At 40.2% G+C, this 23,445-nt stretch overlaps 1 protein-coding gene across 1 annotated transcript in view; it reads left to right on the top strand.

The window, feature by feature from the left end:
• Nucleotides 1-23,445, top strand: part of LOC126100721 (fatty acyl-CoA reductase 1-like) — a 175,131-nt gene that overhangs the window by 59,027 nt on the left and 92,659 nt on the right. The window contains exons 4-5 of the mRNA XM_049911340.1: nucleotides 12,873-13,018; nucleotides 18,504-18,613. Of these exons, the coding sequence (XP_049767297.1) occupies nucleotides 12,873-13,018; nucleotides 18,504-18,613 (256 nt within the window). The remainder of the gene's footprint in view (nucleotides 1-12,872; nucleotides 13,019-18,503; nucleotides 18,614-23,445) is intronic.

A 23,445-nucleotide genomic window follows, 5' to 3' on the forward strand; every position in this document is an offset into this window, starting at 1 on the left:
GCCTCTGTGCGCGCTCTAATCTCTCTAATTTTACATTCGTGATCTCCTCGGGAGGTATAAGTAGGGGGAAGCAATATATTCGATACCTCATCCAGAAACGCACCCTCTCGAAACCTGGCGAGCAAGCTACACCGCGAAGCAGAGCGCCTCTCTTGCAGAGTCCGCCACTTGAGTTTGTTAAACATCTGCGTAACGCTATCACGGTTACCAAATAACCCTGTGACGAAACGCGCCGCTCTTCTTTGAATCTTCTCTATCTCCTCCGTCAACCCGATCTGGTACGGATCCCACATTGATGAGCAATACTCAAGTATAGGTCGAACGAGTGTTTTGTAAGCCACCTCCTTTGTTGATGGACTACATTTTCTAAGGACTCTCCCAATGAATCTCAACCTGGTACCCGCCTTACCAACAATTAATTTTATATGATCATTCCACTTCAAATCGTTCCGCACGCATACTCCCAGATATTTTACAGAAGTAACTGCTACCAGTGTTTGTTCCGCTATCATATAATCATACAATAAAGGATCCTTCTTTCTATGTATTCGCAATACATTACATTTGTCTATGTTAAGGGTCAGTTGCCACTCCCTGCACCAAGTGCCTATCCGCTGCAGATCTTCCTGCATTTCGCTACAATTTTCTAATGCTGCAACTTCTCTGTATACTACAGCATCATCCGCGAAAAGCCGCATGGAACTTCCGACACTATCTACTAGGTCATTTATATATATTGTGAAAAGCAATGGTCCCATAACACTCCCCTGTTGCACACCAGAGGTTACTTTAACGTCTGTAGACGTCTCTCCGTTGATAACAACATGCTGCGTTCTGTTTGCTAAAAACTCTTCAATCCAGCCACACAGCTGGTCTGATATTCCGTAGGCTCTTACTTTGTTTATCAGGCGACAGTGCGGAACTGTATCGAACGCCTTCCGGAAGTCAAGAAAAATAGCATCTACCTGGGAGCCTGTATCTAATATTTTCTGGGTCTCATGAACAAATAAAGCGAGTTGGGTCTCACACGATCGCTGTTTCCGGAATCCATGTTGATTCCTACATAGTAGATTCTGAGTTTCCAAAAACGACATGATATTCGAGCAAAAAACATGTTCTAAAATTCTACAACAGATCGACGTCAGAGATATAGGTCTATAGTTTTGCGCATCTGCTCGACGACCCTTCTTGAAGACTGGGACTACCTGTGCTCTTTTCCAATCATTTGGAACCTTCCGTTCCTCTAGAGACTTGCGGTACACGGCTGTTAGAAGGGGGGCAAGTTCTTTCGCGTACTCTGTGTAGAATCGAATTGGTATCCCGTCAGGTCCAGTGGACTTTCCTCTGTTGAGTGATTCCAGTTGCTTTTCTATTCCTTGGACATTTATTTCGATGTCAGCCATTTTTTCGTTTGTGCGAGGATTTAGAGAAGGAACTGCAGTGCGGTCTTCCTCTGTGAAACAGCTTTGGAAAAAGGTGTTTAGTATTTCAGCTTTACGCTTGTCATCCTCTGTTTCAATGCCATCATCATCCCGGAGTGTCTGGATATGCTGTTTCGAGCCACTTACTGATTTAACGTAAGACCAGAACTTCCTAGGATTTTCTGTCAAGTCGGTACATAGAATTTTACTTTCGAATTCACCGAACGCTTCACGCATAGCCCTCCTTACGCTAACTTTGACATCGTTTAGCTTCTGTTTGTCTGAGAGGTTTTGGCTGCGTTTAAACTTGCAGTGAAGCTCTCTTTGCTTTCGCAGTAGTTTCCTAACTTTGTTGTTGTACCACGGTGGGTTTTTCCCGTCCCTCACAGTTTTACTCGGCACGTACCTGTCTAAAACGCATTTTACGATTGCCTTGAACTTTTTCCATAAACACTCAACATTGTCAGTGTCGGAACAGAAATTTTCGTTTTGATCTGTTAGGTAGTCTGAAATCTGCCTTCTATTACTCTTGCTAAACAGATAAACCTTCCGCCCTTTTTTTATATTCCTATTAACTTCCAAATTCAGGGATGCTGCAACGGCCTTATGATCACTGATTCCCTGTTCTGCACTTACAGAGTCGAAAAGTTCGGGTCTGTTTGTTACCAGTAGGTCCAAGATGTTATCTCCACGAGTCGGTTCTCTGTTTAATTGCTCGAGGTAATTTTCGGATAGTGCACTCAGTATAATGTCACTCGATGCTCTGTCCCTACCACTCGTCCTAAACATCTGAGTGTCCCAGTCTATATCTGGTAAATTGAAATCTCCACCTAAGACTATAACATGCTGAGAAAATTTATGTGAAATGTATTCCAAATTTTCTCTCAGTTGTTCTGCCACTAATGCTGCTGAGTCGGGGGGTCGGTAAAAGGAGCCAATTATTAACCTAGCTCGGTTGTTGAGTGTAACCTCCACCCATAATAATTCACAGGAACTATCCACTTCTACTTCACTACAGGATAAACTACTACTAACAGCGACGAACACTCCACCACCGGTTGCATGCAATCTATCCTTTCTAAACACCGTCTGTACCTTTGTAAAAATTTCGGCAGAATTTATCTCTGGCTTCAGCCAGCTTTCTGTACCTATAACGATTTCAGCTTCAGTGCTTTCTATCAGCGCTTGAAGTTCCGGTACTTTACCAACGCAGCTTCGACAGTTTACAACTACAATACCGATTGCTGCTTGGTCCCCGCATGTTCTGACTTTGCCCCGCACCCGTTGAGGCTGTTGCCCTTTCTGTACTTGCCCGAGGCCATCTAACCTAAAAAACCGCCCAGCCCACGCCACACAACCCCTGCTACCCGTGTAGCCGCTTGTTGCGTGTAGTGGACTCCTGACCTATCCAGCGGAACCCGAAACCCCACCACCCTATGGCGCAAGTCGAGGAATCTGCAGCCCACAAGGTCGCAGAACCGTCTCAGCCTCTGATTCAGACCCTCCACTCGGCTCTGTACCAAAGGTCCGCAGTCAGTCCTGTCGACGATGCTGCAGATGGTGAGCTCTGCTTTCATCCCGTTAGCGAGACTGGCAGTCTTCACCAAATCAGATAGCCGCCGGAAGCCAGAGAGGATTTCCTCCGATCCATAGCGACACACATCATTGGTGCCGACATGAGCGACCACCTGCAGATGGGTGCACCCTGTACCCTTCATGGCATCCGGAAGGACCCTTTCCACATCTGGAATGACTCCCCCCGGTATGCACACGGAGTGCACTTTGGTCTTCTTCCCCTCCCTTGCTGCCATATCCCTAAGGGGCCCCATTACGCGCCTGACGTTGGAGCTCCCAACTACCAGTAAGCCCACCCTCTGCGACCGCCCGGATCTTGCAGACTGAGGGGCAACCTCTGGAACAGGACAGGCAGCTATGTCAGGCCGAAGATCAGTATCAGCCTGAGTATCAGCCAGAGACAGAGCCTGAAACCGGTTCGTCAGACAAACTGGAGAGGCCTTCCGTTCAGCCCTCCGGAATGTCTTTCGCCCCCTGCCACACCTTGAGACGACCTCCCACTCTACCACAGGTGAGGGATCAGCCTCAATGCGGGCAGTATCCCGGGCAACCACAGTCGTAGCCCGATCGGGGGATGCGTGGGACGAGTTCGTCTCTACTGGATATTGTTCTTCGTAGTAATACCGCTATGTATATTACATTATTATGTTATGTATACATCATTTGTTTTTATTTTATTTTTATTTGTTTAAACTGATTAGATTAGGTTCCTGACGACTCCTCTTACTATAGGATTTTTATTATGGACACTCGAATTTACGCTTTAATTACGAGCGAACCGATAAACGTATCACAAAATGTGATACACCAATATTTTCCTTGTTTTATTCTGCGTAAGGCTATATGCAGCACTTTCTTTTTACAGTCAAATTTATATTTTTTTTTTCTTATTCTGGTACGGATTTTGCAATTTTAGGCGTCTTCGGAAGGAAACGTTCACTTTAAAAATATATGGCTTGCGATGTATTTGTATGAGGTTAATGAAATTTTAATACATTATAGCCAAATATATTGTTAATGTAAATCTCAAGTTACAACATTTTCTGATCACCCAAAAAACCACGATAGTGCAAAATAAATCAATAATCAAAAACTTTGTCACATCGTGGAAATTTCAATAAACAACACAAAATTCTTACTCATTATCTGTGTTACTTCAAAATAGGATCAAATAAGATCAAAATACAGGTATAGTACTGGAATAAACCAAGTTTAAAGGGCAATGTGCCTTCCATTTATTTTATATTGTAAATGAGTGGTGAGTCATGAAAAAGAGCTAATTCATTTCAGGGAGTGAACAGTTCTGATCCGATCTCTGAAAAGAACAGTTTTGCCCATCTCTAGTACTAACATGCTGGTCTGGGTGTATGAAAATCACTCCGTTCCTCCGCCAGTGGCTTGACAACTGACAGTGCACACTATTCGTGCTCTATGGGCTTAAGTCGTGAAGAAAAACACTCCTTTGTTCCACACGCAGTTATGCATTGTAAATCAGAAAAATGAGAGATGCAGTGTCCAAAGGGTTGAAGGTCAGGATGACTACTGCCTGGAACACTGCAACAATGACCACATATCCAGGCGCAATATCCATCATCAATATGAAGAATGAATGCTCTGGGTCTCTTCAAAAACAGATCACTGACACATCTGCTACTCCATCGCTGTGGAAGATGAGATTAAATGAGCAGGTCATCACCTTTGGATAGCTGTTTGGAGGCACATCACAATGCCGAAAACTCTTCCCGTTTCCGTATACTGAGAGGTCTTCCACATTTTTGTCAATAACAAACACCACCTCTGTCTTTTATTTCAATCATCTTGTGTATTGTGGGAGTAGCTTAACTTTTTTTACACCATGCAATATCCAGCTTTCTGTGAGAACCGACAAATCGGAACGTGTTAATGCCAGTTTAGAAGTTGATGCTGTCCTCATAGTCATGGTAGAAAAATAAAATATATGGCAGTGTACAAAGCTTTAGTAGTACAGTGCTTGGATGTGTTACAACAGAAAGAGAGTATATCAATCTGCTTATCAAAGAACAACACAGGAACCCTCTCTTGTGACTGTTAGTTTTGTTTGGTACATTGACCTAGGATTCAACACCCACTAAAGGTGTCTTCATCAGAATGAAATTTTGATAAATCCTCTAAAATGATATGTAGAAAATTAGATACAACAAAGAAACAGATTAACCAAGACAACAATTTTCCCAAGATGTACAAAGGTTACTTACATGAAATTACATTGCTAAAAAGCAGTGGTCAGAATTTAGAGCAGCTATGCTCAGGTCAAATGTGAAATACAACGTTCCAGCGTTTGCCATGTGGGACTATCTAGGAACATCATCAGACTGATTGGCCAAGTGGTTTACATTTCTGCCACAAAAACAATACACGTTGCGCCACCTATCAGGCGCTGGCAGTGACATGTGCCCATTTGAAACATTATAACAGAAATAATTGAAAAAAAAGACAGTTAATATTAAAAACAAAATATAAAAGAAGAGACCTTATTATCTTTTTGAAAATATACAGTAGTCAAGCAGACTAAGTATAACTAAGAGTCATCTATGAGGCTTTACAGAAATTATTATTATGTAAAGGACATAATGATGTAGAAAAATTTTATAAACAGCTGTACAATCCAAAAAATATTTGCATGAAGGTAACTTTAGCAGCACGTATCAATGAGATTCGAAGGAAATGTTTCAGAAATAGAAGCAGGAAAATATAGTAGAAAGAGAGGAATCAAAATTCATTGAGCAGTGGATTGAAAGCATTGAAAAAAATTGTTATGTAGTTGTAACCATTCACTGAGGATGAGACAATCGTTCTTAGAAATATGCTTGAAAATCTCCAGCTCTTTGAGTAATCAAGCCTATGACCTTTCTTTTCTCTACATAAAATGGAAATTTCTTCAACGCATTTCGGTTTATATGCATAAATTAACATATGATCATCAAAAGTGGAATTGTTTACATTAGTGCCTCTTTTCCCAACAAATGCTCCTTGTACCTGACACTAAAAGACCTTCCAGTTTGCCCTATATAATAAATGGGGCAAGTATCACAGGTTCTTTTATACACTTCTGAATTGTGTATAGGCGCAACTGTGGACTTGAGATTGTGAATGTGGATTTTTTTTTAGTTATTGTTCGTGGAAACGCTAACTTTGAATCCATATTTTTTAACCAAAAGAGGACGAATTTTACACAAAATAGGGCCTAAAAATGGAATCGAGAAAACATTTTTGTACTTCTTACTGTCAGAAACAGCACTTTTGTCTGAAGTGGTCACTTTAGCGTCAGTATCAACTTTGAAGATCTTGTCAACTAACGTGGGATCATAGCCGTTATTAACTGCAACAGTTTTTATTATATTCAGCTCTTCATTATGCCTGTCAGGTGACAAAGGTACAGATGGTGGAATGGAAAAATGCTTTTCTGTGGCAAGAGGATGCATTGAACTATCGGGCACAATTCTATCTGTATTAGCTGCCTTTCGAAAAATACCAAAAGTGAGTCTGTCATTTTCAATAGTGATACTGAGGCCAAGTAATTAAGCTGACTGTCGTTATTTTCTAGTTCGCAAGGGAACACCATTAAAAATTTCAAACAAATGCTGAATTCCTTATTGGGAACCACTGTATATGATCAAAATGTTGTCTTTGTGCCGAGCATAAGACAAAATACCAACATCAGCAGCTGAAAAATTGTTGAAGAATCTCTCTTACAGCGAATTAATGAAAATATCGGCCAAGATGTCTGCCAGTGGGTTACCCATTGCCAGGCCGTCAGGCTGATGGTATAATTTGGCGCTGAAAACAAAACAGTTGCATTTTACTACTATTCTTAGTAACGAAATAGGTCAGTGACTTGTTCATCACAAATATCTTTTTTAATAGTAAATAGGTTTTTTTCAAACCTACATGTATAGTTAATAGGATCACCAGATATCCACGATATCAACAGCAGATGGTATTTGTTTTCGATATCAAAAGACAGAGTTCTCTTCCAGGTGACATTAGCAAAATTTTTATAGTTCGTAGTTTTACTCCGTTGGATATTATAAAAATAACGAAGAGACAGATACAGAGAGAGAGAGAGAGACTGTGCTGTCAGCAGAATCTGTGACACCATTACACTGTCGTACTTCTAACATAGTAATCATAGAAATAGAATAAAGGAGATTAGGTCATGTACCACTAGATATTGATGAATTGTAGATGTAATGCTTCTGAATTTCTTTGTGCAGTCCGCTTGTATTCTGCTCAGTTGTGACTACCCTCCTGTATGTTGGTGTACTATTTTTCTCGTGTTAGCCCTCTGCCTAGTCAGTCATGGGTGGAGGACTAGACAGCCTTCTAACTAACTGTCGGAACGTGATGGGATTTCGAGAGAATTAGCAGAGGCATGTGACTTGGCAGGGGACATCTCTTACTTGTGGAAATCATGTGAATTCAAATGCTGTATTTGGAAGACTGGAAGATTCGTGGGAATACGGCAGGTAAGCGATACTCTACGAGAGGGGAGTTGAGAGATGAGCTTAGTACCGCTACTTCTAAGTGTTGTGGGCAAACATATTACAACCACTCACATACGTCTCGCAAAGTGACGGCATTGAGAAAATTAGGAGCCAATATGAGGATTTTTACCGAGAGACAATCAGCAGCAGGAATTTCGTATTCTGTTTTTTTCGATAAATAAGATACAACATTCTCCCGTGAGGTTTGGTTTGCCTATAAACGGATGGATTGATATCGTAATAGGAAGATGAAATTTACATTTACACTTATATGTTTAATTTGCAAGCCATTGTACAGGGTGTGGCTTTGGGCGCCCTGTACCACTACAAGTCATTCCATTTCCTTTCCCACCCGCAAATAGAGCGAGGGAAAAAGACTGCCTATATGCCTCCTTATGAGTGCTAATTTCTCGTTTCTTACGTTCGTGGCCCTTCAGTAAAATGTATGTTGATGGAGGTAGATTCCTTCCGACGTCAGCTTCAAAAGTCAGTTCTCAATAGTGTCCCTTGAAAAGAACATCGTCTTGCTCCAGAGATTCCCATCTGAGCTACTTGGCAATGTAATCCAACAGTCGGAAAGAAATTATTCACTATGTAAAGTGACTCTTGTGATCATTTTAATTACCTACCTAGTCTAGCAATATGATATCAATGGCGTCCCACCAGGTCAGTGGAGGTGAGGGCGAGATCTTTTAACAAAATTTCAATCTCCCACCTACGCAGGGAAAGATGACCATCGTAACAAAATCAGCTGCGTTACCGAATTTATAACGTGATACATACACCGAAGCGCCAAGGAAACTGGTATAGGCATGCATATTCACATAGAGAGATATGTAAACAGGCAGAATACGGAGCTGCGCTCGGCAATGCTGCAGTTGTTACATCGGTTGCTGCTGCTACAGTGGCAGGTTGTCCGGATTTAAATGAGTTCGAACGTGGTGTTATAGTCGGCGCACGAGGCCGTCGGGTCTTTGGGATGTGGGCAGACGAATGGCGCACTCTGTCTGTACCCAACAAGCTGCGGCGTGTAAAGGAGGCCACGACCGTGTGGGGTTCATCCATGCGGGCCTCTCGCAGGGATTCTGTTATTCTCTGTAGGCTCCGCATTGGTCACTCTTGGCTGACGCATGGTCATCTGCTGCGTCGAGAGGACCCCCCTCACTGTCGCTGTGGTGCAACCATGACGGTGGCCCAACTGTTGTTGGAATGTACTCTTTTAACCGCTCTCAGGCGCGCATTTAATCTCCAGGGTGATTTATCATCTCTTTTAGGTGACAATGTCTCTCTGGCAGATCGGGTTTTAAGTTTTATTCGCGCAAGCGGCTTTTATAGGTCCATTTAATTTTATTACATCACCCTCTTTTGTGCTGTATCTTTTACTTTGTTTTGTGTTGTAATTCGACTCCACCCTAATCTTTTAGGCTGGAGGTTTGAACGTGTTGCAGAGTGGCTGGCTCCTCCGATTATTTTCGTGATCAGCCAGCCACAGTCTTCTGCTGTGCAGTTTTAATTCCTTCTGCATTTGTTCTCTATGTTGTTTTTGTTGCTGTGCTCCGTTTTCCGTGTTGTCTTACCATTGACCATGGGGCTTTTCTTCCCCCGGAATTCTTATTTTAGTGCTTCGCCTGACTGGTGGATGGTTTCACTGTGCTCTGTGTTTTTATGAAACAAGGGACCGATGACCTTTGCAGTTTGGTCCCTTTAATCTTTAAACCAACCAACCAACCAACCAACGAGCGACGGGACACAGAATCTCTGAGCTAGCTATGAAGTGGGGAATTTCCCATACGACCATTTCACGAGTGTACCGTGAACGTCAGGAATCCGATAAAACATCAAATCTCTCACATCGCTGCGGCTGTAAAAATATCCTGCAAGCAAGGGACCAAAGGCGACCGAAGAGAATCGTTCGACGCGACAGAAGTGCAACCCTTCCCCAAATTGCTGCAGATTTCAATGCTGGGCCATCAACAGGTGTCAGTGTGTGAACCATTCAATGAAACATCATCGATATGGGCTTTTGGAGCTGAATGCCACACTTGTATACCCTTGATGACTGCATGACAGAAAGCTATACGCCTCGCCTGGGCCTGTCAACACTGACATTGGACTGTTGATGACTGGAAACGTGTTACCTGGTCGGACGAGGCTCGTTTCAAATTGTATCGAGCGGATGGACGTGTGCGGGTACGGATACAACCACATGAATCCGTGGACCCTGCATGTCAGCAGGGGCTGTTCAAGCTAGTGGAGGCTCTGTAATGGCGTGGGATGTGTGAAATTGGAGTGACGTGCGACCCCTGATACGTTTAGATACGACTCTGACAGGTGACACGTACGTAAGCATCCTGTCTGATCACCTGCATCCATTCGTGTCCATTGTGCATTCCGACGGGACGCACTTGGGCAACTCCAGCAGGACAGTGCGACATCCCACACGTCCAGAATTGCTACAGAGTGGCTCCAGGAACACTCTTCCGCTGTCCACCAAACTCCCCAGTCATGAACATCATTGATCATATCTGGGATGCCTTGCAACGTACTGTTCAGAAGAGATATCCACCCCCTCGTACTCTTACGGATTTATGGACAGCCCTGCAGGACTCACGGTGTCAATTCCCTCCAGCACTACCTCAGACATTAGTCGAGTCCGTGCCACACCCTGTTGCGGCACTTCGGTACACTCGTGGGGCCCTAAACGATATCGGGCACGTGTACCAGTTTCTTTGAGTCTTCAGTGAAGTATAAACATGATAGTTACAACTCCTCTGTGCTGTTACCTTAAGAGACTTCGTATCTGATGAAGCATTTGATTACTTTAGCAGAATTCGAAAGTGAGGCAGACAGAGGTAGCAGGTGATGCGGCAGTGGCTCCAGGTGGTTGGCCTTCGGCGAGTTGTTTAGTGGAGCAGGGTGCCTGTGTTGTCACACGTCGGTGCATACGAGACCTCAGATACGTTTTGCACTACGATCTATTTGTGGCAGAAATTTAATTACTTGATTTTCATAATGTTTGCGTGTGATACCCAGACGTTGAATATATATTTTTACTGTGAACAAGGATCATCGTAGGATAGTGGTGAGTGTATTAAGTGATCTTTTTGACTCCTGTAAATTGTTAAACAATTAATTTGATAGGGTAGTGCAAATGGGCTTTTCCCCTCTATTTCTGATATCGAAATTGTTTCAGCTCTCCCTTTGTCCCTGTCGTTAGCCAAGAGGAACACAGTCTTCTGAGGAGAGTTGGAAACCTCCGTCTGCATGTTTGAAGAAGTCGGTTCATACATACAAACAGGAAGTAGCATCCTGAGAGAGACAGAGCCAGGAAGTGACAGAATGCCGACACTTGATGCCTTCTTTGGGGCCGTGAGATCAAAAAAGGCCCATATTCAGTCCGTGGTCAGTAGTATTCACTATCGTGATATGTAGTTAGGACATTGGGCAGTTTTCGACCTCCGTGGCGGCGCCTGGACGACGGACACGCGTGCCGAGGAACCCGAACAGTCGCTTCTATACTGCACTTTGTTCCATTCTCTGGTGCTTACAGTTCTTACATCGTGGGAAGCAGCGGTGGGAGGTTCAGATGTGAGCTCTTCCCAAGTGAGGGAGCCTGTCCCCCATAAACTGACTGAATAAAGAGAATATGCAGCGATATATTATTGAAACTGATTTCAATTTCGTGTCATGAGATCCTCCCTCTCCAGCACAGGTTGAGTCCCTTTCCCACCACTTACCAGATGGGGGAGGAAGGGGAGGGGCAGTGGGTATGGGAGACAGGGATGTGGGATTTCCTATATGGGGAAGGGCTAATTAATCAATCGATTTAATTAATTAGTCAATTAATTTGATATCAAAAGTGTGCCAGTATCAGAGAGGCGGATGGGAGAGGGGTTGTGATTTCCCACAGGGTGGGGGGGGGGGGAGGCGGTAGATGGGGGGGGGGGGGGAGAATGGAGGGTTTTCAGGAAGGCAGATTCTCACAAGGATGGACTATCCCTAGGGGGTCATAAAATTAATCCACAGAATAATAGGTTAAGGGGAGGGGAAGGGGGCCATAAGTCAATCAAGTATGCCACTGAATGTATGCAACCCACACTAACGAAATGTGTCAGTCCCCCACTACTATTGTCAATTGTTGATTTCCACAATTCAATGTCTCGGTAAGTCTTCGCATTTCAAACCTACACACACACACACACACACACACACATTCTCCCACACTGTGTATTACTAAGTGTTTTCATGTGTACGATTTGTATGATTTACACAGCAGTCTTCACATCTCAGTTAATATTACAAATGCACATAAAAGGGACAAAAGAATTTAAAGTCTTTCTATATTTGTGTAATAATAAGAAAACATATTTGTCCATTACAGAAAATGAAATAAATTGCAATTATGTTTTGATATTATTACCAAACACAGGTAAGCTGTGCCAACGAAGACATAAATACCTAGTGAAACTTCCTGGCTGATTAAAACTGTGTGCCGGACGGAGACTAGAACTCGGGACCTTTGCCTTTCGTGGGCAAGTGGCCTACCGACTGAGCTACCCAAGCACAAGTCACGCCCCGGCCTCACAGCTTTAATTCCACCGTTACCTCGTCTCCTACCTTCCAAACTTCACAGAAGCTCTCCTGCAAACAACGCAGAACTAGCACTCCTGGAAGAAAGGATATTGTGGAGACATGGCTTAGCCACAGCCTGGGGGATGTTTCTAGAATGAAACTTTCACTCTACAGTGGATGAATACCTACTATAAGAAAGTGAAAGAAATGACAGAAAAAAGAAAAAAAATTACCTGTCACTACTGGCTGTATATTCAGAAGAGGATGGCCAGTGATGACAGGAGCCTCCACCCTGGCTCTACAGTGAAACAGGTTAGCACACCTCCCACATCCAGCCCCTCACTGCTACTGTGGGGCGTGCGACACTGCTGACACGACGTAGTAGGGGGACCAGGCTGTCACACTGGTGAGCCACGTTCGGCCACGACGATTCCTGGCACTGCTTCGCTTCTCTGCTGATTAAAAATAAGTAATTAATTACAAACTTATAAATAGTCAGCGTGTAGTCCTACAAATACATTTTTTATTGTGTATGCAACCTTTTGTTCGGCTGACGTGTTCCACATAATAAAGTTTATTGTAAGCCTGATCTATGCAGCATGGAACTAACTTAAAAATTTCTCATTTGGATTTTTGACCTGAAATGACGTTATTAAGTTAGAATCATGAGCACTCATGTTACCAACTACTGATGTAGCCTCGTTCTGTGGCAACTGACAGTAACATTTTAAATGAAAGAGTAGTCAGGTGAGATAACTATTGATTGCTTTTCTTTCCACAGGCATTTGTGCATGTCTCAACAGCATACAGTAACTGTGACCATAAAGGACCACAAGAAATTGTGTATCCTGCCCGTGGCAACTACATGAAACTAATAGAACTTGCAGAGAATATGGATCCTGAAAATCTTGAGAAACTGACTCCAGAGTATGTTATATTATTATACACTATAAATAAAATCTCTTTCTACAGGTGCATCATAATTATTTTAGCAGTTACAAGATATCTGTTGTCCCTACGCCCATTAATCTCTACAACATTACAAAACACACATGCAGATTTCTGTCAAAACAATGGTAACACTTATGTACCATGACATAACATCTGCTAATGTCAATTATTCATTTGCCACAAACATAATTTTTTTTATTATAGTGCAGGTATCAGTGGTAGCTCTTGGCTAAAGTTAGTGGGAGTACTGCTATATAAGATAGCATCATTTGAAATATTGTAAAAGGGAACTTACATGTATAAAAGGAAAATTCATTCAGAAACTTGTTAAATTTCTACAAGAATAAAATCATATTCTTGTTTTCTTTAATTCAAATTGTTACTTTTCAAGCTTAATCTATTTATTTGAAAATGAAATTAATTCTTCTTGTTTTTATTTATGCGAAAAGATCAATATTTTTCTGCTTGAGCTCTGGATGATAACTGAGAAAATTTTTCTCCATTAAAAGGACTCCAAGTGCATTCAGTCTTTCCAAATTCATAGTGCTTTTAAAAACGTTTTTGTATTTTTCAGTGTTAAAAAGCAGCATTCTGCCTCTGATTTAGTTATCCAAACTGTCAACAGGATTTTTATGAGTTTTGTAATTTCACTAAGAACATCATATACATTATTTTACAAGATAAATATGAGCAGTTCTGTTAATTTGCAATATTCATAAATATCAGACCTACAGTACAATGCTTTTAGTCAAGTTTCAAGGTTTTCGTTGTCAATCATGGCACAAGCTTCAGAGACCAGTATCATATCTTCTGTAGGGTGTTCATTCATAAAACTAGTGAAGCATTTCTCACTGAAAAATTAAGCAGGTACTATGCATTTAATGGAAGTATATCTGTCCATTATACAGTCAATTGCTTACTCAGCTTCTTTTAAGAGTGTCTTCAAAAGATTCTCGCAGTGCTTTTAGTTCCTTAATTGTAAAATATCAGTTTCAAATTTTGTTACGTATTCATTAACTTCAGTTTCTTGAGGTTATATTTGGTTGTAAGTTATTTCAACATAAGGCATAATCCAATGAAAAAGCTGTAACAAAATCTTAAAATTATCATCATACAGGTATTTTAAAATTCCTGTGACAATGGTTCCATCAACATTTGTTGTTGATTGAATTCAGTAATGCCATTTTTTAAAGATTGTAAATTTTTGTGGTCTGTATGTTCAAGTGCTACGTTGTAGAGGAAACACATGGAATGATGATCTCCATATGCTTATTGAGAATGGACATGCATTGCAGTGCTCTTGAGAAGACTGTTAGAACAGCCTGAATGTTAGAGAACAATTTTGTTCCATTTTGTGCAATACTCACTTCCTTTTTATTTATTTATTTATTTATTTATTTGGTCCTGTTGATTACATATTATACAACCAATGTACAAGTAATATAGGACAAGTCAATTGATGCAATACAGTAGTACATGAACATTTATACATTACATTGCACAGACATTTGTTTGTTTACCAAGAACAATGACTAGCATGCAGTATTAAAGCCTGCATTATGCCAAAAACAGTTTAAGTAACTGTTTAAAATAGTAGAATAAGTGATAGTGCATATTTTTATGCTACTGACATATATAAGCAGGTAAATTTGCTTCATGGTCATGGTTTGGATTGAATACAAATTTTAACTGCATTCCTTAAGAAGAGGTTTAAGTGAATGCTCAACAGTGTGGGATACATGGGAGTTCACATTTTCTCATAATGACATAGTTAAATTTACATTTTATCACCACAATTTCAGTGAAACTAAAAGTAACAGCATCACACTTTATCTTTAAGGGAGTGCTTTTATTAGGCAGTTTCCCCCACTCTTGTACCTTATAACTCTAAGTATTCATTAATTTTATAGAAAGTTTGTTCAGTGAGGAATAATTTTAGTTTCCTTTTGAAAACCTGTACATTATTTATTTCCTTGTTTATATTGATAGGGAGCTTATTGAAGACCTTTATACCTGACTCAGTAACTCCCCTATGTACTTTAGTGACAGTTGCAGAGCCTTGGTGAAAATTTTTCACCTGTCTTGTGTCATGGTTGTGAATGTCACAATTTTGCTGAAACAATTCCCTGTTCTTGGCTACAAATAACATAAGTGAGTATTTATACTGACCTGTGAGGGTAAGTATTCTGAAAGATTGGAAGAGACCTCTGCAAGATGCCCCATTAGGGACCCCACATATTAGTCTCGCTGCTCATTTTTGTATTCTGAAGACTTTTTCAACGCCTGCAGGATTTCCCCAGAAAATTATGCCATAGGAGAGAACAGAATGGAAATATGTAAAATATGACAACAACATTATTTCTCTGTCCACTAACTGATGGAGAGCTCTTAGTGCAAAGCATGATGAGCTAAGTTTCTTCACCAGCTGATCAATTTGTTCTTTCCATCTTAGGTGACTGTCTATCTGGATACCTAGGAATTTTGTATGTGTGGTTTCATTAATTTTGTGATTCTTAACATGTATTTCAGGAACTTTATTTTTTTATTTTTTGTCAGAAACTGTATCATATTGGTTTTTGAAAGATTTAAGGATAGGCTATTCACAGTGCACCATTTGTGTACTTGAGTAGAGACTGACATGGCTGTACCCTGCATTGTGGAGTTGGGTCCTTTTAAGAGGATACTTGTATTGTCAGCAAACATCACTATTTTTGCTCTGTTATTGATTGTGATTGGTAGATCATTAATGTATATCAGGAAAATTAGTGGCTCAAGAATTGAGCCCTGCAGGACTCCATACTTTATATTTCCCCAGTCTGATTTTAATGCTGTACCTGTTCCCCTTAAGACAACCCTTTGCTTCCTGTTCTGTAAGTATGATTCTATTCAAGTCAAAGATTTGTCTTTAATGCCATAATGTGGAAGCTTTTTTAAGAGTGTGTTGTGATTTACACAATCAAATGCCTTGGCAAGGTCACAAAATATCCCCATTAGACACCTTTTGTAATTTAGTTCACCTAAAATTCATCTGTTAGGTTAGATATAGAACTGTCTGTGGAGGAGCCCTTACGAAAACCAAACTGTGTAGGAGCCAGTAAGCCATTTTGTGTAGTGTGGCTATAAATCCTATCATACACTATTCTGTCAAATACCTTTGAGAACACTGGCAGCAGAGAGATGGGCCAATAGTTGGATATTTCATCCCTTGCTCCAATTTTGTGGATTGGCATTACCACTGCATGTTTTAATCTATGTGCGAACACACCAGTTTCCATAGATTGGTTGTGAGAATAACACAGTATATAACTGATTAAGTGTGCACATGATTTTAAAATCCTACTTGATACACCATCGTATCCACAGGAATCTGAGTTTTGAGTAATTTTATAGGTTTTTCAATTTCTTTAGGAGTTATATTTCCAAAATGAAGTGCTACTTTAGATGTTATTTGCATGTGGTTAAGTAGTTCAATAGCTTGTGTGTTAGACTGTTTATTATGGTTCACTGTTTTTTCAGCTATAGTGAGAAAAAAATTGTTGAAATTTAAGGATGCAACTTTGTGGTTATTATTGTCAGGATTTATGTTCCTATTTGTTTCACTTTTTATGATGTGCCATATGGTTTTTATTTTATTGTTTGAGTTGCTAATTTTTTGTGCATAGTGCAACTGTTTGGCCTTCTTGATTACACTTATTAAAATTTTACAGTATTTCTTATAGTGTAACTCTACTGCTGGGTCTGTACTAGTCCTCTATTGTACATACAGATCTCCCTTTTTGTTACATGATATTTTTATGCCAGTAGTTAGCCACTCTTTCTTTTTTACTATGGGTTGGTTTTATTTTAATCTGTATTTGAGGAAAAGAAGCTTCAAAATGTTTAAGGAATAAGTTCAGGAAAGAGTTGAGCTTCTCATTCATGTGTCAGCCTGGTATACTTCCTCCCATAGTTCATGGCATAAACTATTTCTGAACAAGCAAGTAGATTTAGCATTTATTGTTCTAACATGTTTAACTTGGTTACAATGGCCATGTGCTGTTTCCTGCTGGCAAGTTTTAGGGTTGTATTTGACCGTCGTGATCAGACAGACCATTTGTTACTACCCGTGTCATCACTTCATTGTAATTTGTGGGATCTAGGAACAGATTATCAATCAGGGTCTAGCTGTGCCCATATACTCTTGTTGGGAATGAGATCATGGGGAGCAGATTGAAGGTTAACAGTAGTGATTCTAATAGTTTCTGATTGCCCATGTTTCATTGCCCATGACAGTTTGTAAAAGAATCTTTTCCAGTTTCTGTCCTTATCTCCTCATAATACATTTATTTGTAGCAGACAGTCAAGTATCTCATTCTGAATGGGCTTAAAAACACCTTTGACTACTACTCTAGATTCTAAACAATTCTTCAGATCTGAATCTAACTTAGATGCAAAATTTAATAATTCTCAATTGTCTTTTTTGTGATACCCACGTAAGAGAGTTTTGAATTTTCAACAAAAGAAAATACAGTCTATTACTCAGAAAAAGTTCCTGTGTTATTTTTAACCTACTGAAAGTCTGACACCTCACTAAGCTTCTCCTTAATTCTCTCTGTTCCTAAAAGTGAAAGTGAAACTGCATTATTGGCAGGCCTCTTTGACTTTTCATGCTTTTCAGTTTGTTTCCATCATTTTGTTTACATTTCTAAAACCATCTTTTGTCCACATTACATCATCTACAAACAGCAAACATGGAAAGCAAAACAGATTTTTTTTTATTTCACAGGAGAAAACACAACTTTTCAATTGGAACATTCAGAATTGTTCTTGTTCTTGCTCACACCTCTTTTCTTAACTGTAGCTTTCTCATAGAGAGACAGCTGTGAAAAACAAAAAAATTTCAAATGTATGTGAATTCCTAAGGGATCAAACTGCTGAGGTCATCGGTCCCTAGACTTGCACACTACTTAAACTAACTTTGCTAAGAACAACACATACTCCCATGCCTGAGGGAGGACTCGAACCTCCAGCAGGAGGGGTCGCACAATCCATGACATGACACGGCGTCTGAAACAACGTGGTCACTCCGTATGGCCGGCTGTGAAAACCTAAGCTGTTGAAGTTCATTTACAGCCACGGAAATCATGTCCGCATAAAAGAAAAGAACCTAAAAAATGAATTAAACAGAATAGCTGACAAAAGGCTAATAATCTTATTCGACACTATATCACATTCAAGGCTGCAGTACCCGATTTTTAAGCATCAAGTACATCCACATGGAGAAGGAAAAAAACTATGTTTGTGAATAAATATTATCTGTGTGTGTTAGCTCTCCAGGATGTTGAAATATTCTTGAAATGTTGTTAAAAACTTGGGATGAGATAACAGACATAGACATTTAAAATTCTTTCATTAATTGGTCTGGACATTTCAAAGTTTTTTCAAGTGTAGTATTTACACTGATTATGTTTGTGATTTTTAGGTTGCTGGGAAATCTACCCAACACATATGTATACACAAAATCGCTTGCTGAAAATGTGATAAATGACTTTAGAGACTTGTTACCAGTGGCAATACTTAGACCGTCAATAGGTAAGTACTTATCTGTATAATACTAGATTGTCAAACACAACAAAGAGGAATATGCAAATAAAATATAATTTTTCTTGGAGTTATTCAGGTTCTAAAAACTAATGAGAGCTTTTAAAATGCCATTGTATCACGAAAAGCATTTTATATATTATATAGAGCCTAAATAAGTCTTTTTGTGATCATTTATCTTCACTATGTATAAGAGGAAAATGACACTTTCTAGCAAACCTGGGAGTGCAAGTGTGACAAAGTATGTGGCACAACTTCTTTAAGCTTGGAAAACATGAGAAAGGCAGTAGTGGGAGTAAAGCTGTGAGAGGGGCCACAGTCTTTTTTTAGTAGATCAGTTGGTGAGTACTTGCCCATGAAAGACAAATGTCACAGATTTGAGCCCCAGTCCCTCACATAGGTTTGATCTGTCAGGAAGTTTCAAATGAGCACACACTCCACTGCCGAGGGGAGATCATTCTGGAACCTAGAAGAGTCTCATTTCATTTTACATAGTTATGTAATAAAATAAATAAACAAATAAATAAAAACGTTCATTTACTTGTTTTACCCTTGAAACTAAAAATCATTGTTCGTAGAAATAAAAATATTGCCATTATTGATCTATATGGCGTCCGGCACAGTTGTTTATAGTGAGAAAGTGAACAAAAGTTATAGTTGTGTGGTGAAAAATGGAACATACGTAAATTATAACAGTGAAATAGTGAAGCTAAATGAATGTGTATCAAGCCTGCAATTAATTATAGATGTACTAAGGCGGGACATTGTGCATTTAGAAAATGAAAATGCCGAACTGAAAAAGGCGCGTAATATCCCGATTGCCAAAGCAAGTAAAACACGGAACTGGGAGCACAGGACTAGCATGATCACGGAAGAAAGAAGCGAAAACGTGATAAATACAACGAATGGAATGAACCGCGGCAATAAAAGCAGTTTCAGTGTCCTACCTACAATAAACGAGTGCTCTGAAGTGGATATAGGCCTAAAGGCAGAAACAACAAGGCAACATATGTTTACTAGGCCAAAAAGGGTTGGTCGTGTGAAACCCAGTGACTGTAGAATTACTTGTAACGGAACTGAAATGATGGTGGGCTGACAGTTATTTGGAGCCAGCGCGTCGGAAACGGGCGTGCTTGTGTGAGACTGCCAGGGAGTGCACCCTGATGCCATCTATTGGCAAAACTGGGAATTAGCGCTACCTGTCAGACAATGCACTAAGCTCTCGGAGTCAAATGTATTCTTTTTCTTGGTAATTATAAGTTATTACTGTATAATTTAATGTTGTAAAGCGCTAGTAGTAAATCATTATGACTGGTATGAACTCCAGGGTAATAAATATAAATATTCTTAAATATTAAATGATTTCGGTAAAAAGGTGGTAGGGGAACGCCCCCACTCTTGGTGATACGAGTGAAGCTAGGGGTAGCTGGAGACACAGGGACTGAATAATGAAATGGCCTGGGGAGTGTTGACGTGATCGGACGTGCGTAACTGTGCTCATGCAAAAGTGATTGTGCAACAGAGAAGAGGCGAATATCGTTGCCGTTTTTGGAGTGAAACGCGACGAATGGTTGTTGAAGCCACCTCTATGCCACTGGGGCTGATTGTAAGAGTTCCTGCACCCAGATTTTATGGCAGACGTGCAGTAGCTTATATGAGTGCTACAGCTCGTAGTTCCAGCCGCCATTAAGGGCATGAGGCGTGAAGAGCTGCGTTAGCCACATGCATCTCACCACCAGCACCGACACGTCTACCCAAGGCAAGACTGCTTGCAATTGTTAAGTTGAACTTTGTATACATGTAAAAGGAGAATACCAGTTTTCTTTTATGCAAGTGCAGAGGATAGAATATAGTAATGAGTAAAATTAACAACGCATGTTGTTCATTGTAAAGTGTAGTAACCTCAAACATAGTATAGTGAAATCAGACTGAGGCCACCATCGCCTCTTTCATTTACAATTCTTTTGGTTGTAGAATACTTTAGCGTATAAGAATGTTGAAAAGAGAAATGGTCACACCAGAATGAGTCGCCTATTTATAGTTACTTAAATTTTTCTGAGTAACCTTTCAAGTAAAGTCACTTAACTAATTCTGTATCAATTGTCCAAACAGTAATATCCAAAATCATTAAATAAGTTGAAGGATAGAATTTTGTTAACCCAAGTTGCATAAACTGTCTTGGTAGTAATTACCAAGCCAACTCACAGAAATTGAGAGAGTATTTGCTTTGTAGAATCATCTAGAATGATCAGAAATAGTAATATTCAGAATTAAGTTTAAATTCAACTCAAGCCATTTCACTGTGAAACGAGCCCAAAAATTGATTTATTCTTTTGCTCCTTCAGAGCTGGCGACTGTAGTTATAAGTATTTTCAGGAGGATTCGACGGTAAGTCTGCTGCTCTCGTCGTGCTGATAGGATTATCCACTGCTGCTAGCAGTGGTGATTGGATACATAAACTCACTACCAAGTTAAGTGGGTCAGGTAGGCAGTGTTACCATGTGAACTGTAGGGCACTGTAGGCCGTGGATCGAACCCGTTCAATCATCACAGCTCTTAGGGAAATAGTCTGGTTAGGAGTGTACTAATCATTAGGTAAATACTGGTGAGTAACTGTCAAAAATGTATACGCAAGTGAATTTAGCCAGGTCCACGTAGCACCTAGTTAATGTGGTGCAATGGCGAGGGTAGGAGTGGAGTAAAAGTGAGCTGAGCTTGTGGCAGCTGTGCTGTATTCAAATATTAACAAAGTGGATTCACTACTACCTCTTACCATTAGGACTGAGCTCATTACAGTTAAAGTATGTAGCAGTAAGCACAAAGGCGTGACAGCTACAAGTCCGTATTGGTTTTATACATACGGAATTAGGAAGCGGATCATTCCGTCAGTGGAGGGGGTTAAAACAACCGAGTCAGTTGAGAACATACCCCATTTACTGATGGAAAGATTCGGCGGTTTGGTCGCATAGTGTGGTAACAAAAAACCGTTTTCATGCACTAGATTCAGATATAAATGTGGAATCCACGGAAAACTGTGACGACAACAACATGCCGAATCTATATAGTGACAAGCACATGAGCAGAAACTTCCGCAATAAACGTGAAGACAAACTCAAAGTGAAAATATTCTCTGATAGCCATGGATGTGAGATCGCAAAAATACTACGTTACAGTCATTGTATACAAGCAACTAGTATTGTCAAACCAGGTGCACCCATCCAAGAACTCGTTAGAAACATAGAAACTGAAAATGATCGTCATATTGTCGTCATAGCTGGATCCAATAATGTATATAAAAACGACCTCCACAGTGCAACACGAAACCTTAAGGCAATACTAAATTCAACAAGAGAGAAATCAGTTTTTGTAGTCGGAATTCCACATAGGCATGACCTTTCGGAATGGTCATGTGTGAACGTGGAAATCATAAAAGCAAACAGGCAATACTCAAAGATTTGCAGGGCCTACCAAAATGCATATTTTATAAGTATGGACTCCTTGCAAAGAGACTGTTACACAAGACATGGCATGCACCTTAATAACAGAGGCAAGAAGATTCTGTGCCAAAACATCAGCATGATACTGAAAGCATCTGACAACAAAGAAGTAATTGCTGCTCTTCCAGTTCCTTGCTTGACGCAAGCAGAGCCTGAAGAAATGGTTACTTCTATTGCAGCAGTAGAAGTAGAGGTGGAAGCAGCAATTGTACCTACACACATAATAAATGCTGCAGCAGCAGTACCTACCACACTTCATCTACAGGATTCAACAGCAGCAGAAGATGAAGCAACATCCAAATCTCCAATGTCACCAGTTGCCACAACAATGCCTACAGCAGCAGCAGCAGTACCTACCACACTTCACCAGCAAGATTCAACAGCAGCAGCAGAAGAAGCAACCACCTTATCTCCTCAGTCACCAGATGCCACAATAGTGCCTCCAGACACCATAACAGCAGTTCCATCAATTCCTCTAGTAGCAGCTTCATCTACAATATCATCACAAGGAGGGAAGAGTAGGCATACAACAGTAGATGTGCTACCACTCCAAGTGAACAATTTTTTAGTAAAAGGCAACAAGAGACAGAAATCCAAAAGATAAGCCCTGAAAAACGTTTGAAAACCAATCACCATAGTGTTCAGTGTGTAAGCAATAAGAGCATGGATCTTAAAATATGTTACCTTAACGTCCAAGGACTGAAAGATAAAGAACTTATCATAAATGAGTTTGGTCTTGATAACCAGTTTGATATTTTTTGTCTGAGTGAACACTGGGCTAATGAGAATGAACTTGCAGTTGCCAAATTTGACAATTTTAGTATAGTAAATAGCTACTGTAGGAAAGAGCACATTAGAGGTGGTGTGGCAATTTATTCCAACCAGTCACTCAATTGTACAATAACCAAACTAGACCTAAATTCCTTGTGTGATGAACAGCACTTTGAAGTTACGGGTATAATCATTAATAGTCATAAGCTAATAGTAGTATCCATGTACAGATCACCAAAGGGAAGCATTAACATATTTTTAGAAAAAATGGACATGCTATTGAGTGAATTAAGTAATATTAAATGGCTACATTATGATATAGCAATAGGAGGTGATTTGAATGCTGATTTTGATGTTACTAAATGTAAGGGTAGTGTTGCAGATCTGGAAAACTTACTAAGACAATACAATTTATATCATGTTAATAACAGGCCCACAAGAAACAAAGCATTTTTAGATAACATCTTTGTAAACTTCAAGACTACTGAAAACACATGCGAAGTTGTAGTGTTCCCATTCTCTGACCATGACTCCGTATCTCTAAATTATGCAAGT

The sequence above is a fragment of the Schistocerca cancellata genome, chromosome 9, assembly GCF_023864275.1.
Source record: "Schistocerca cancellata isolate TAMUIC-IGC-003103 chromosome 9, iqSchCanc2.1, whole genome shotgun sequence".
In the NCBI taxonomy this organism is placed as follows: Eukaryota; Metazoa; Arthropoda; class Insecta; order Orthoptera; family Acrididae; genus Schistocerca; species Schistocerca cancellata.